Genomic DNA, 17,005 nt, shown 5'->3' with positions numbered 1-17,005 from the left:
TGATAAAAATCAACTACTCCTGAGAAACACAAGGAGAGTTCAAGCCAAAAAGACTGAAAGATTTGAAACAGAAAAACTATAATCTAACCACGAGTTCACACAGAAACTATAATCGGTGGATGCAGAGAACTGGGAACAACTGTGCGAGGCCCAGGTCGGAACAGCTAAAGAGACGATTCAGCTTACTAAGCCCATGAAGCATACTTGGTGGAACAGTGAATGCAATGCAGCGATAAGACAAAGACAGTTCGCCTGGCAGAAATGGAACTTGCTAAAGAGCCAAGTCATATGGACAAATTTCTTGAATGAGAGAAAGTGTGCAGCAAGAACCATCCACAGCGTTAAACGTGCTTTTGACAAACACCAGCTGACTCAAAATGAGCAGGATTTCAAGAAGAACAATACACATGACTTTTATAAAACATTCAAAAGCAACTTGAGGAAATATGACCCACCGAGTCTACAGTTCAGAGATTCCAATGGAAAACGAACCCATAACGACAAGGAAAACTGGCGGGTCTTTGTGAAATACTTTGAATCCCTTCTTAACTATGAGGCCCCAATATCCAGAACTATTTAAAGATAAAAACACAAGTCCACCCAGATTCAGCCCCACCCACCAAAGACGAAATCAGACAGATTATACAATCCTTGAAGAACAATAAAGCGCCGTAAGATTCGATAATAGATGAAATGTGGAAGTTTGCTAGTGACAATGCAGTGGAGAAATTAACGGACATCATACATGAAATCTGGCATACCGAAAGATTTCTAATTGAGTGGACATCTGCCCTAATCCACCCATTTCACAAGATAGGTGGCAAGTCGGATGTTAACAACTATCACGGCATCTCCCTCCTAAGATGTACAATATTATAGGTTAGGATCCACCTTTCAATACTCCGTAATAAGATGGTAAAAAGTAGTTACAACCTGTTTAATGGGACCGGTTTCAACACATTTTAAGTGTCATCATCAGCCAATTTGCGAAGATCTTAAAACAACTAGCACATTGAATACAGGCAAAAAATTAACATTGTATCATAACGTAGCAATTCAGTAAATGTTCAAAACACAATAATCACAGTCAAGAGAGTAAACAGAACATCACTATCTTGCGCCGAAAACAAATATAGCTGAAGTTCATAAGCAGGTCAAATATTCGCTTATGTAAAGTCGTTGCTAGGCAGGTCTTGTAGGCATTTGTTTCTCCGGCCGAAGAGCAAAAGGTGACGTGAATGAAGTCCTAGGAAAACAGTGTAGGATTTAATTTCGTCAAATTTCAAAGTGGATATATAGGTTTTATAAAATAATTTAAAACGTTAAAAAAGAATAAAGCCAAATAAAAAAAAAAATATATATTTAAAAAATAGGAAGAAATAATGAAAGAAATACGAGGTTCAACTCGAAACAACTTGCCGTAGTAATTGATAAAGAAATGATAAATAGAGAAAGGGGGGACGTTAATTAGAGGGTGGTGATGGTGGTGGTGGTGGTGGTGGTGGTGGTGGTTATTGTTATTAGAGGAAATACAATTGGGCAACAATCCTTAATATAATACTAATTCGAAGAAAAAAGAAAAAGAACCGACACTTCGAAAAATGAAGATATCGGTTAAAGGAAGACAAGGGCCACGAAGGGCGTGAAAATGAAAGACTCCCTAGCCCTCGCAAACCTAATAGCATCGGGGTCGGAAAAGAACAAGAATTGACCAAGGGAGGTCGGACAGGATAGATGAAAGTGAGGAGCCTGGCACAAGTAAGTGGAAGCAATGCCAGGACTCAGCTAAGGGCCCCGTGGTCGCCAACCCACGCTCTGAAGTTCAGAGCCCCTGGGGGATGGAGGATGGGAAGGAAAGAAAAAATGGAAGGGATCCGATACTTCGAAAAATGAAGATATCAGCCAAAGGAAGACAAGGGCCACGAAGGGCGTGAAAATGAAAGACTCCCTAGCCCTCGGAAAACTAATAGCGTCGGGGTCGGAAAGGAACAAGGCTCCTCACTTTCATCTATCCTGTCCGACCTCCCTTGGTCAATTCTTGTTCTTTTCCGACCCCGATGCTATTAGGTTTGCGAGGGCTAGGGAGTCTTTCATTTTCACGCCCTTCGTGGCCCTTGTCTTCCTTTAACCGATATCTTCATTTTTCAAAGTGTCGGTTCTTTTTCTTTTTTCTTCGAATTAGTATTATATTAAGGATTGTTGCCCAATTGTATTTCCTCTAATAACAATAACCACCACCACCACCACCACCACCACCACCACCATCACCACCCTCTAATTAACGTCCCCCCCTTTCTCTATTTATCATTTCTTTATCAATTACTACGGCAAGTTGTTTCGAGTTGAACCTCGTATTTCTTTCATTATTTCTTCCTATTTTTTAAATATATTTTTTTTTTTATTTGGCTTTATTCTTTTTTAACGTTTTAAATTATTTTATAAAACCTATATATCCACTTTGAAATTTGACGAAATTAAATCCTACACTGTTTTCCTAGGACTTCATTCACGTCACCTTTTGCTCTTCGGCCGGAGAAACAAATGCCTACAAGACCTGCCTAGCAACGACTTTACATAAGCGAATATTTGACCTGCTTATGAACTTCAGCTATATTTGTTTTCGGCGCAAGATAGTGATGTTCTGTTTACTCTCTTGACTGTGATTATTGTGTTTTGAACATTTACTGAATTGCTACGTTATGATACAATGTTAATTTTTTTCCTGTATTCAATGTGCTAGTTGTTTTAAGATCTTCGCAAATTGGCTGATGATGACACTTAAAATGTGTTGAAACCGGTCCCATTAAACAGGTTGTAACTACTTTTTACCATCTTATTACGGAGTATTGAAAGGTGGATCCTAACCTATAATATTGTACATCTTATTTCTCTATTCAATACGGAACAATAATGAAGTTTTTAACTTTAAATCTCCCTCCTACTCATAACCTACACAATTCTCTTGAAAGCTCTTGAAATCAGGGCAGAAGAACAGCTAAATCCAGAGCTGGGTGATTACCAAGGTGGTTTCAAGAAAGGACGGTCATCTGTGGAGAAGATTATGAATCTGAAATCTGTCCTTTCATATCGCCCCCACTATGGCAAACTAGCGAAAGTGACAAACTAGGGAATCTGTAGTTCTGAAGTTTTTGGTCTAGATTTTATTATATTTATATAATGTCTACCCTCTGACAAAGTCTCACATCTGCAGCTCATTCTGTATGGCTAACACACAAAACCAATCATTAAATATAAACATTGATTTGATGCAAGTAATCACAACTTCTTTCAGCTCTCCTAATTTTTTGACAATTTGCAGATTCATTTGTTTGCTAAACTAGTTGCTTCAACTAAGGAGCAAGCCTTTCGTTGTAATGCTCATCCACTTTAAGAAGGTCTATAATTCAATTGACAGAACTACCTTAATTCAGATCTTAAAGGAATTTGGCTTGGACGGTAAAACAAGAGTGATCATCCAACAGACTCTCATCAACACCATCTCAAAAGTGAAGTTCAGAGGAGAGACTTCAGATGCCTTTGAAATATGGACATGAGTTAGGCAGGGAGATGGTCTCTCACCTCTGTTATTCAACTGGGTTCTTGAGAAAGTGATCCCTGAATGCCACATAGAAATTAATTATGGAGTCAAAAGCAAAGTCAGACTAGGCCACAAGAACAAGAACCTTTCAATTGACTGTCTAGCATTTGCAGACGATCTTGAAGTGTTTCACTGATTTCTTGGATGTGGCCACAAAGCAGATCAACCAGCTTCAAACACAAGGCTGCAAAGGCGGGCCTCCAGATCTCCTTTGATAAAACGAAATTCATTACAAACATCAAACTGGCACCAAGTGAGTTAGAAGGGACTCACGGAAAAGTCAAGCGGATTGAAAAACGTAAGTTATCTTAGTGAATGAATAGAACCTAACATGTCTGAAAAAGAAGTCATTGCATCACGCATGAATCAAATTGAAATGGCTTACCATCCGACTAAGAGTGTCTATAACAAAAGATCTATCTCTGAGTGCAAAAATCAAACACTATTGCACTGTCATCCGGCCAGAGACTCTATATGCAGCGGAATGTTTCACCATGAAAACAACAGGCATGATGGAGAAATTGGAGGCTAAGGTAAGGAAGATTTTTAGGAAAATCTAAGGTCCAGTTAAAGACAATGGCAAGTTTAGGAGACGGCCCAACCAGGAGTTGTACTCGCATGTGGAGAAAATAACCAACGTGATGCAGAAAAGGAGGGTTATTTTTTATGCAGCACCATCTATGAATGAAGGAATACTGGACCAACATTAAAGCTCAAAGGAAACAGTTGAAATGACGTGGTCCTTAGTTGGCCGAAATGAAACAAGAAGAAGAATAATTATCATCAAACCTCCAATGAGTATTAATTAAAGACATAAGCAGCAAAGAAAAGAAATCTACAGTTCAATTTAGGATGTTATCAGCTAAGACATCACTGCTATTGCACTGAAATATCTTGTAGGGTACACTGAATTTACATGAAAATCAGTTTCCCCCACTCTTGGCTCCCTAGAACAGTCCATATTTCCATGAGAGATTTATGACTGGCAACTGATTAAAGAATGGCTGATTCTTCCAACAAAGAAATGGTTAAAAATAACTGAATTTGAAATGAACACCTGGACCTGAAACCATTTCAAACTGTAAAGGTATGACTTTTTTTGTTTTCTTGTTTTACAAGTTGTTTTACGTCGCATCAATAAAGATAAGTCTTATGGTGACGATGGGACAGAAAAGGGCACTTGTTTGGTGTGAAAATGGGAATTCACGGAAAACCATCTTCAGAGCTGTCAAAAGTGGGGTTCGAACCCACTATATCCAGAATACTGGCCGCACTTAAGCGACTGCGTCTATTGAACTTGGTAAAGGTATGATTAAAAAGCTTGTTTCAGTGATTACAAGTCAATAACAAAATTGTTAGTCTTTATGTGAAATCCTGGATATTATCTGCATTACAAAACGTAAATAGAAAGCTTTCAGTCCATGCATTGCAAAAGTATGCTGCAAAGAAGAAATCGCTGTAGCCAGCAAATTGGCCATGCAGTTAGGTTTGCAACCCTGAAGATGGTTTTCTGTGTTTTCCCATTTTTCACACCCAGTTGCACCTTAATCAAGGCCATGGCCACTACTTGCTAAATCCTAGGCCTTCCCCATCCTTGCATCGCCAAAACTCTTCCATGCGTTAGTGCAACGTTAAACCACTGGCATAAAGAAAGTAAGAAATATCTGTTCATTTGCTCATCTGCAGTAAAACTGATGTAATTTTAGAGATATCTTCCACCAGAATTACTGGAGTAGACAGATCTGATGTTCTGTTATGAGATGTATATATCGTATCATACATACATCTTCATTACAGACTGTTAATAATAATAATAATAACAATAACAATAATAATAATAATAATAATAATAATAATGTTATTTTCTCTTTATACCCCACTAACTACTTTTACGGTTTTTGGAGACGACTAGATGCCGGAATTCAATCCCACAGAACTGCATTTACATGCCAGTAAATCTACAGACACAAGGCTGATGTATTTGAGAACCTTCAAATACCACCAGACTGAGCCAGGATCGAACCTGCCAAGTTGGGGTCAGAAGGCCAGCACTTCAACCATCTGAGCCACTCAGCCCAGCTTACAGACTATTATGCCTTTCAGCCTGCAAGCCACTGTGAATTTCCTAAATGCTGCCACAATCCTCTATTTGTAACTAGCTCTGTGGCCTTGTTTAGTTCAATACGTTATCTTAAAATCATTAGAAAATGAGTCTAACCATCATCTACTCGTCCCTCTACTTCTTTTACCATCTACGGCTGAGCCGATTATCCTCGTAAGTAATATCCTTCCCCATTTGCCTCATGAGGCACCTAGTTCCGAAAGTCGACATCTGCATTTTTTCAATTTTTTGGGAAAAACGAAAAAACTGTTAAAGTTCATTGTAACATAAAAATTCAATATATTTTACCTGATGTTTGTTACAAACTGTTATATAAACATAATAACATAATAAAATACAATCAGCAGTTCGTCACATGGATTAGATTCTTAAGTCGTTATCCACTTCCCGGGGTTCACAAACGAGGTCGTCTGTCACGTCACCTTCCACCACGTTTTCTTGATCCATGCACTCCTTGTAATATTGAAGTTCTGCATTGTTTTTCCACCCTTCCCCGTAGTGAAGTGTCAGCAATTTGTTCACGTCATTCATCTTTTCTTCTTTGACGGCTACACCAAGAGGCAACTGAATTTTATCGAAAGTTACTGTCTTTCCCTTTTTAGTAATCCGTTTGAAGTCAGTTAAGTCACTCTTATAATTTTGCTCTCGACAAAGAAGAGTAGAGGATTTTCCTCTCCGAAATACAAATCTCTTGCAAGATTGAATTTTAAAATGCCATGACCCTGGTGCTTTAAAGAATGATTGCACGCTGCTTTTCCAGTCATACACCGGACAATCAACACCTAACGTTTTCACCGTGCCAAACTGCATGAAGATATTAGTGTTGGTCTCTGGTTGTACAATAGTGTCCCTTACTCTAATCTCCTTTTCAATTCTCCCAAAGATTCTGTCTGGCGGTATGAAGGAGTGGCCTACAACGGGAAATACTATTTCCACTTCCTTAACTTGTGCGGGGGAATCATTAAATAGCCAATAGGAAACCATTCCAATCATGATATTATTTTTATTTTCACCCCCGCAGCCATCAGAAACCAGATAAACTTTTATGATATCAGTAAGATCAAGATGATTAAGTCTGTCATAAACACAGGAAGCTATTTCGTTAGATCCTTTCGGATGACATGATTCCAGCCACTAGTATATAAAAGTGTTTTGTATAGTTTGACACTCATGCGATATTCCTACACAGATTGTAAAATTGTACATATACAATTGTCTGGAATAATATGTGGCTTGGTCTGGTAATTTTGGTAAAGGTAATTTTTTTGGCAGTCAAAACTTAGTATCAGTTCATTATTTTTTGATTACGTAGAACATCATAAAATGCTTGTGCCCTTAATTTATGTACTCTTAACTCGGTTATGATGATATTCTTTTCATGAGGAATGTTACAGTTACTAATCTTAGCTTTCAGCAACAAGCATTTTGAGCAAGCATCACTGGCTGGAGTGCCAAATCCAATATTATATGTCCGACAGAAATAATGTCTAAAGTAAGGTGCCTTAACTCGTAGCTCGGCTGATACTGACTGGTTGTAACTTCTCCACAATTTACTAATGTTCAGCTCACTTGACAAGTACTGGCGACCTTTCACTTGTCCTCTACAATAATGTAATTCACTAACAACAGTTAATTTCTCAATGAACATTTTCATTGCTAGCCTTTTATTTTCACTGTGTTTGCTATGAGTATCTCCTCCTCGTTTGTCTATAGGTGGAAGACCAGTTTCAAAGTGACGCTTACAAGCCAGGCCTACCCTGTCTTTTGATAACTGCAAGATTCCTAGAAAAGTCGCCCTGCAGACAGGTACAACAGGTTGCTTACCGGGTTGTTTTGTTGCCCTCTTCACAAAATACTTTGTTGAAATGTTCTTATTCTTATTAGTGCCATTACTCACAGTTCTCCTTGGAAGTGCTGCTACTGTATACTTGATTATAAATGCGTCCTGGATAAGCTTCTTCAGCATGCTGTAGAATATGTTTGATGTCCCTTGTTGTCAGTGTCTGGCACTGAAATGCTCCCACCTTGTGACTGCATACTGGTACTTTTGGGGGCTGTGAAGCAGCGTATCTGAAAAGGGAACATCTCTCTAGATTCTCCTCCACGAACACATTTTAATGTAATGAATATGTACGAATTATTGCTAAACAAGTTAGAAGATGCTCACCTTTCCCTTTTTTTCTTGTTCTTAGTCCAGTTTTCGGGGTCACGGGAACATTTCTTCCCACGACCAGGTACAGCAGGTGACACTCTTAATGAATTTTCCATTGTCTTCGAGAGCAGCACTGAGTAAATCAGAAGTCAACAGGCGACTCAACTATCGAGATAACGAATACTGCGTAAAAGCAGCGCATTGTCACATTAGAACAAGCTTGGTGGGAACACTTAGAATGAAGTTAATTAATGCGAACATTGTTAATTTCTACAATCGTCAAAAGTGCGCGGGAATACACTGTCTATAAATATAAATGTCGAGTTTTGGAACACATTTTGGAAGTTACATGAACTTCCATATAGAAAATGTCGGATTTCGGAACGAACTGCAAATGTCGGATTATGGAAATAACTTGATGAAGCAGATGTCGAGTTTTGGAAATAAAGTCAAATATCAGTACTGAATTTTAACCACAAATATCTAGTTCTGGAACGTCTTACGTCATTCATTTTATGCGTCTCTCGAAGAAGGATAAGAACTCAGCAAAATCTATTTTTCGTAAAAAATGTCAGATGTCGACTTTTGGAACTAGGCGCCTCATATGACCCCACCACCTAAGCTGGTGGTACAGCTTCATCAATCAAGTTCATTCCTAATTTAGCCTTTATCATCACATTCAAAGTATCGTACCTCCTGTCATTGTTCCCACCTGCTTGTATCGGTGATCATTCTCGCTACTTTCATATCTGTTACTTCTAACTTATGAATAAGAAACCTGAGTCCACCCAGCTTTCAAAAAGTTGGTCAGGAAACAGGCCGGTGTAAAGATAGTTTTGTCCGGGAGCTGACTTCCTTCTTACAGAATACTGTTGATTGCAACTGCAATCTCTCTGCATTAGCTTTATTGCAACTTGATTCAATCTCACTTACTATACTACTACCCCAGAAAAATACACATCCTAAATACTTGAAATGAACCACCTGTTCCACTTTTGTATTTCCAAGTTGACATTCAATTTCCTTAGGTTTCTTCCCTACTGACATCTCCCCTTAATCCCATAATCCCCTAGTAAGGCTAACATTTTTTCCCACATTACTCTGTCATACAATGCCTTCTCTACATGTACAAAATATAAACATAGCTCTCTATTCCTCTTGTAGAATTTTTCAATTACCTGTCACATACTGAAAATCTGATCCTGACAGTCCCTCTGTAGTCTGAAACCACACTGGCTTTCATGCAACTCACTCTCAACCACTGATCGCGCCCTCCTTTCCAAGATGCCAGTGAACACCTTGCCTGGTATCCTGATCAATGAGATATCTCTATAGTTGTTGCAATCCTGCCTGTTCCCTTGATTACAGATAGGTGCAATTACTGCTTTTGTCTAATCAGAAGGTACCTTATTCACATTCCATGCTAATTTTATTACTGTATGAAGCCATTTCATCCCTGCTTTCCTACTATATTTCATTATTTCAGGTCTAATTTAATCTATTCTGGCTGTGTTATGTCAATAGAGTTTATTATCATATTTCCACTTCCTTGAGCGTAATTTACTCCTCCCCATGAGCTTGGTTGTTCGCAATGTCAATAGAAACATTTCCTTTTACATTGAGAATATTTTCAAAATATTCCTTCCACCTGTCCAGTGATTGCCTGGGATCTACTGTGAGTTTACCTGATTTACCCAAAACACATTGATTTCTTTTTTCCCCTCCATTCCTAAGGTTCCTTATTACTAGAGCCTGGATTATATGTAATTACATATTCTGTTCTCATATATGTAGCTACAAGAAAAACTAAAATGTCAGCAAATCACACTAAAATGACCATTATTCCAAAAGTTCAAAGTTACATATTTCTACATATTTTGATGCATAATAAATGTTTTGATAAATATTACATATTTTAAATATTTTGAAGGATATTGCACATTTGAAAAAAAAAACAATTCTTTCTTCATGAAATTTTACATTGATTTAAAACATTTGAAAATAGTTCAAAAAGCCTGCATGTCTCTAACATCTAAAAATAATTTTGAAATATTCTGTCAGAGAATCGCATCCCTTAGCTATGTTGATGAAGTAACGGTACAGTGTGAAGGGTGGGTCAATGGCATGTTGCTGCTATTACGGAGAAAGACACAAAGTGAAAGTTACCCTGTGGGTGGGATGACCGTTTGGCAAAAACAACCCGTGAAAGAAAACACTTGCTCGAACCATATTCTGAGTCACAGTTGGTAAATCGCTATGGCACCAGTCGCATCCAAATTAGTGTCAAAGTTGATTTTGATTAATGAAGCCTTTACAAGTGATGGTAAAATCGAGCTATGCAGAGTGTGTGACAAATGTATTGGGTGCTCCATGAAGTCACAATTAGAACACCATTTAAAAACTGACCTTCATGTGAGAAATAAAAAAAATGTGCTCCTCTGAAGAAACAAGCCGGCACCTTCTTAGTCTATCAGTGAATTTAATAAAGATTTTTGCATGACAATGGTTGCTACAAACATACCATGGTATAAACTTAGAGTGCTGAAGATTCAAGGATTCCTACGCAAATATTGCTACTTCAATATTCCGGATGAATCAATAATAATAATGCTATTTGCTTTACGTCCCACTAACTACTTTTACAGTCTTCGGAGACGGCGAGGTGCCGGAATTTAGTCCCGCAGAAGTTCTTTTACGTGCCAGTAAATCTACCGACACGGGGCTGTCGTATTTGAGCACCTTCAAATACCACCGGACTGGGCCAGGATCGAACCTGCCAAGTTGGGGTTAGAAGGCCAGCGCCTTAACCGTCTGAGCCACTCAGCCCGGCCCGGATGAATCAACACCTCGGAAAAACGATTTGAACTCCTGCTACATTGACATGATGGAGGCATTTAGAGCTGAACTTGGCGATTCATACATGGGATTGCTGCTGACGAGTCGACTGATGCCTTGGGTCATTTTATTGCAAATCTTCTAGTAAGTAAATTGGATCCAGAGGCTCCGTGTAAGTCTTATTTAATTTACTGGAAACCACTGCAACAGATAAATCATGCTACAGTTTCGTGATTCATCAACAACGGACTTAAAGAGTTAGGGATTAACGAAAAAAATGCATTGTTACTCTACTCAGATGCTGGATTGTATATGCTAAAAGCTGCAGTTGCGTTGTCTGTGTTTTTCTTCAATACAGTCCACTTCACGTTTGTCACATGGATTAAATCGAGTAGCTGAGATCATAAAGAGCATTGCCTGAAGTGAATGGTTAAGTATCAGCAACAAGGAAAGTTTTCCACAAATCTTCTTACAGCGTGCTGTGCTACAAGAAATATTGTTACTAAATGTGTCTTTACCTCCACAGCCTGTGATCACCAGATGGGGAATGTGGATTGAAACTGTGAACATCTTTAATGAAAATTTTGAAGCATTGAAGTCAGTGGTGGAAACATTTCTTCCTGAAAATGCAGCGTCTGTGCGTGAATGCCTCTCAAGACTTGAAGGTGGCTTCATTGACTGTATACATCATAAGCCATTTTAGTTGGATTCTGAACAGCATTACAAAGCTAGAATCTTCTGGACTGCCCTTCTATGAATCTATGTCTATAATGGAAGATGCAATCAGTAAATTGAGTGCTGTGCCGGGAGCAATCAGTGAGTGTGGTTCAGTAAAATTCAATGATGTAGAAAAGAACCCAGGATAAAAAATGTTTTCAAATGTATGCCAAGTACTTAACAGTGAGTCTGTGAAGCTTCCTGAGAAGGAGAACATAGCTTCAAATATCACTCCTCATTTGAAATACGTGCCAGTGACTTCATGTGAAGTTGAAAGGTCTTTTTCTGCATACAAGAACATCCTAAGAGACAGAAGGCATTTGATGACCGCAGAAAATTTGGAAAAATAATTAGTTATTAATTGCGCCTCCAAATGAAAATTAGAGGTTGAATAATTTTCTTTCCTTTTCTGTGTACAAGAATACAACAAATAAAGCTTAGATATTAAATACTGTAGCATATTTTATATTTATTACATATTTAACTACATATTTTGTCAATTTTAGCTACATATTTATGTACATATTTCTCATTTTTATATTACATATAATCCGGGCTCTACTTATAACTGACCAGAAAGGTTTCCCTGATGTTTGTCCAAGCTTTTTCAGGTTATTACAAACTCTTCCCATGACTTCTTCGATTCAACAATATTATTTGTTTTGCTCAGTTTCTTTCATCTATGTACAGTCCCTTGTCTGCATCAGTCCTTGTTTGGAGCCATTTATGATCCGACTTCCTCTTTACGTTTACAAACTGTCTCAAATAATCATTCCACAAAGATGTTCGCTTTTTCCCCATCTTTATATCCTCCCATTCTCTTTCTATAACCTGAACCTGCTTATTGGAACTTTTCAGTAATCATATCCATGTACTTCTAATATCATCGTCCTGGAGATTTTTCTACCCTTATTCGTCTACAGACAGATTTCATTTTATCTAGCCTAGGCCTAGAGATACTTAGTTCATCTCATCCTGAAGATTTTTCTATCCTTATTCGTCTACAGACAGATATCATTTTATCTATCCTAGGCCTGGAGATACTTAGTTCATTACAGATCAGGTAGCGATCTGCATCACAAAAAATCCCTGGAATGTCCGCACATTCCTAACATATTTCCTGAATTCAAAGTTGGCTATGATATAATCTATTATGGATCTGGTGCCCCTACCCTCCCCGGTGTGGCAGTCAATAGCCTTATACTTAATGAATATATTCATAGCTGCAAATACCATACTAGCACTGAAATCCAGTAAACACTTCCCATTCTTATTAGCTTCCATTATCTTCCTCACATTTTCCCATCACCTTCTAATATCCTACAGTTCTATTTCAAACTCTTGCACTGAAATAGTCTATTAGTAGAATCCTATCTTTGCTGTTGACCCAGACTATGATCTCACTCAGTGCCGGGTAAAATTTCTCAATTTCATCCTCATCTGCACCCTCATCTGGTGAATAGACTGAGACAATTCTTATCCTATTTCCTCAAACTGCTAAATCTACACACATCATTCACTCATTTACATGCCTAACAGAAACTATATTGCATGCAATAGTATTCCTGATGAACAGTCCTACTCCACATCCTGCCCTTCCCTTTTTTAACACCTGTTAAGAACACTGTTATCTTTTATCTGCTATCCAAACACATCCTCTCTGCTGTCTCTGCCAGCTACATTCTTTTTTCCGTAAGCCCCATTAATATTGATAGCTCCCTATCAAATTCCATTTTGTTCATCAAGTTGTTTCCAAGGAGTCCCTCGCCTGTTAAATGGGAGTGGGACTCTGTTACTACCAAGTCCAAGGCTTGCTTAAAACATTCTTAGCATAGCCTATTCATTAGAAATTCTGTAAAGCAGGATGTTACCCTACTTACACATACCGGGTCCCAATGAGAATCTCTCCTCTAACAGGTTAGGGACAGCTGGTGGATTGTATAGTCCTAGCCTCCTGAGCACAAGAAGGGACATGACTCAGAATATGTCCATGATGCCCACTCCTATTCCATAGCAACTGGTATCTTGACTCTCAGGATCACTTTCCCCCTGTGGGTGGGGGCGGTAGAATAACACCCACGGTATCCCCTGCCTGTCGTAAGAGGCGACTAAAAGGGGCCCCAGGGGCTCTGAACTTTGGAGCGTGGGTTGGCGACCACGGGGCCCTTAGCTGAGTCCTGACATTGCTTCCACTTACTTGTGTCAGGCTCCTCACTTTCATCTATCCTATCCGACCTCCCTTGGTCACCTCTTGTTCTTTTCCGACCCCGACGCTATTAGGTTTGCGAGGGCTAGGGAGTCTTTCATTTTCACGCCCTTCGTGGCCCTTGTCTTCCTTTGGCCGATATCTTCATTTTTCGAAGTATCGGATCCCTTCCATTTTTAAATCTGATTAGTGTTATATAGAGGATGGTTGCCTAGTTGTACTTCCTCTTAAAACAATAATCACCACCACCACCACCTCTCAGGATCACTTACTAAATCATTCAGCCATTGCTCATGATTCAGGAGCTAGATTGTGGCAACAGTAACCCACACCACAAACCATATTATATATACAGGCTATATCGTATCAATGTGGCCTTGGAGATGGAGTTACCGCCATGTCTCATTGTTTGTACCAAGTGCACACTCCTCCTTGCAGTGATGGCACTTGCCTCACAGCCAATAGCTACAGTTTCCCACAAATCACGCTGTATGGGTGATAATACCTAACGGGGATCACTGTAACTACTTAGGTGTTAATATATAGAAAAATCTCCACTGGGGTAATAACATAAACTAGGTTATAAAGAAAGGTTAGAGATCTCTTCACATGGTAATGAAAGGATTGTAGTAAGGATGTAAAGAAGAGGGCATATCAGTCTCTGATAAGACCCCAATTAGATTATGGTTCCAATGTATGAAACCCACATAGGGATTATACAAGAACTGGAAAAGATCCAAAGGAAAGCAGCACAATTTGTTCTGTGTGATTTCCAACAAAAGAGTAGTGTTATGAAAATGTTGCAAACTCTGGCCTGGGAAGACTTGGGAGTAAGGAGAAACATGGCATGGAATGAATGACATTTGACCGACCTCGATAGCTGCAGTCGCTAAAGTGCGGCCAGTATCCAGTACAGAGACTTACAATAATTGAAAATTTTCCACCTTTTTAATATTTTTTTTGCTTTTTAGCAAATTAATTAATTATAAACAGTACATGTTTCGTTCTTATTTGAGAACATCTTCAGCTGTTGTATAGCTTAGGCGAATCGCTGAGTTTTTGAGTACATTATTTTTAAGTACCTTGTTCCTCTTAAAAACTATTTGAATATAAATTGAATCAAAACAATTAAAACAATGTGGTGGTTAATGGGTTAGTGAAATGAGACAGGATGAATACATAGTTGGCCTTAAAAAACTATATCTATTCATTTGAATAGTTGTTGTTAAATGTTTCAACTCTGTTACACTAAAAATATCTGTTTGTCTTCCAGTTGAAAGGTTTTTTAAAATGTATGACTCCTTGACCCTGTTCTTAATATTGTTGAATGTTCACTTCTTTCACTCCTTCCAGGTTGGGAGATAGTAGGTTCGAACCCCACTGTCGGCAGCAATGAAGATGGTTTTCCATGGTTTCCCATTTTCACACCAGGCAAATGCTGGGGCTATACCTTAATTAAGGCCACGGATGCTTCCTTCCCATTCCTAGCCAACTTAAAAATAATGTACTCAAAAACTCAAGTGATTCATCTAAGCTATACAACAGCTGAAGATGTTCATAAATAAGAACGAAACATGTACTGTTTATAATTAATTAATTTCCTAAAAAGCAAATAAAAAGTATCAAAAAGGTGGGAAAAGTTTCAATTATTGTAAGTCTCTGTGATTAAAATTTGATACGGAAAATGAAGCTGATTACTTGCAATACTGGATACTGGCCGCACTTAAGCGACTGCAGCTATCGAGCTTGGTGGTGACAGCCCTAAATGCAGATCAATTATGACTAATTAAGCTTTTTTTAACAAATAATTTGAACTAAAATTAACTTAATATGTTACCGGTACTCATAAAACAGCATTTCCGTTACCAGTACTGGTACTTACATAATTATATTTTCCTTCTACTGCTTTTCCTACAACTAAGGGGTCGCAGGAGTGAACTGTGTCACACATGTGGATTTCTGCCCAATTTTACGGCTGGATGCCCTTCCTGAAGCCAACCCTATGTGGACGGATGCAATCAATATTGTGTGTTTCTGTGGTAGTTGGTAGTGTGGTATGTTGTCTGAACATGAAGAGGAGCGTGTTGCGAAAAATACAAACAGCCAATCCCCAAGCCAGAAGAATTAATCAGACGCAATTAAAATCCATGAACTAGCCAGGAATCAAACCCAGGACCCTCTGAACCGAAGGCCTCAATGCTGACCATTCGGCCGAAGAGTCAGGCATATCATTAGGCCATTATTATTCATGAAATTTAATTTAAACACTGAATGACAGGTGTCATCCAGGTGCCTAAATTTGTCACTAAATAGGTCTAACACACATGCCTAATGTAGGATTACATAGGCCTACTTGATATCCAACCAGCAATACAACAACAGAACTCAAACAATATAAGTCAAGAGCTTCGTTGTACCACAGTCCACACCAGTATTTAAATGAGATCTCTTCATATGGTTATGAGGGCATTTAGGGGTTGTAATAAGGATGTAAAGGAAGGCATATCAGTCTTGGATAAGACCCCAGTGAGCTCATTAAGGACGAACACTAAAATCCACATTGTATATATTATTATAACACCACAATTAGAGTATGTTTCCAGTGTATGGAACTCATACCCGGATTACTTAATACAAGAACTGGAAAAAGATCCACAGGAAAGCAGCACACTGTGCCACAATCCTATTACACTAATAATTAAACAAGCAACAGAACAGTCAGTGCTTCACGAACCTACCACACTACTATGTAAATATATAACCAGCAATGTTTCTTCTCACACCAGCAGAACTCAAACACACTATATAACTGTCAGTTTCCTCCAATGCGTTTATACACCATTACTAGTATTACATAGCTTAAGAATTATACTGCTAATCAACCACTTGCTACTATAATTACAAATTAGAATTTGAGATAAAACAGTCGATGTTTTGGTACTTTTTTATTAATGTCATCTTACAATATGACCTAAAAACCCATACCTGAAGTAAAGTCTTTTCTTCATCCCATCCTAGGGCTTCTAATATGCTCTTAACCCTAGAATGTGATCTTTCAATGAATTCATTTAATACTTTTAACTGCGCTTTTCGAGCAGCAATTTCTCCCAAGCTCAGCATATTTTTCAGTAATATTCTGTTTCTCACCGCAAAAACACTACCATTACCGACATACCGAGTCGCGGTCGTGGTCTATGTAGCTAGTTTCTTCTTCTTCTTCTTCTTGTATGTTGTTGGGCTTAGTTTTAACTCTGTACCCAATAACCACACCGTTTGTTAAAGCACTTATTTGTGTTGAAAGAATATCAGTAAGTTCTAGGTTGGTAATCCTGGGTAATGCAAGGTTTGGAAGTTGTTTTGCGTGGTTGAGGAAGA

The 17,005-nt window shown here is 38.5% G+C and overlaps 1 protein-coding gene across 1 annotated transcript in view; it reads right to left on the bottom strand.

Moving 5' to 3' along the window:
- LOC136875005 (U11/U12 small nuclear ribonucleoprotein 48 kDa protein) overlaps window positions 1–16,781 on the bottom strand; it is a 152,824-nt gene extending 136,043 nt beyond the window's left edge. The window contains exon 1 of the mRNA XM_067148719.2: window positions 16,616–16,781. Within this exon, the coding sequence (XP_067004820.2) occupies window positions 16,616–16,750 (135 nt within the window). The 5' untranslated portion in view covers window positions 16,751–16,781. The remainder of the gene's footprint in view (window positions 1–16,615) is intronic.
- Window positions 16,782–17,005: the final 224 nt, after the last annotated feature.

The sequence above is a fragment of the Anabrus simplex genome, chromosome 5 (assembly GCF_040414725.1).
Source record: "Anabrus simplex isolate iqAnaSimp1 chromosome 5, ASM4041472v1, whole genome shotgun sequence".
Classification (NCBI taxonomy): Eukaryota; Metazoa; Arthropoda; class Insecta; order Orthoptera; family Tettigoniidae; genus Anabrus; species Anabrus simplex.
The sequence above is the reverse complement of the archived record's forward strand: the minus strand, read 5'-3'. Positions and strand labels throughout refer to the sequence as shown.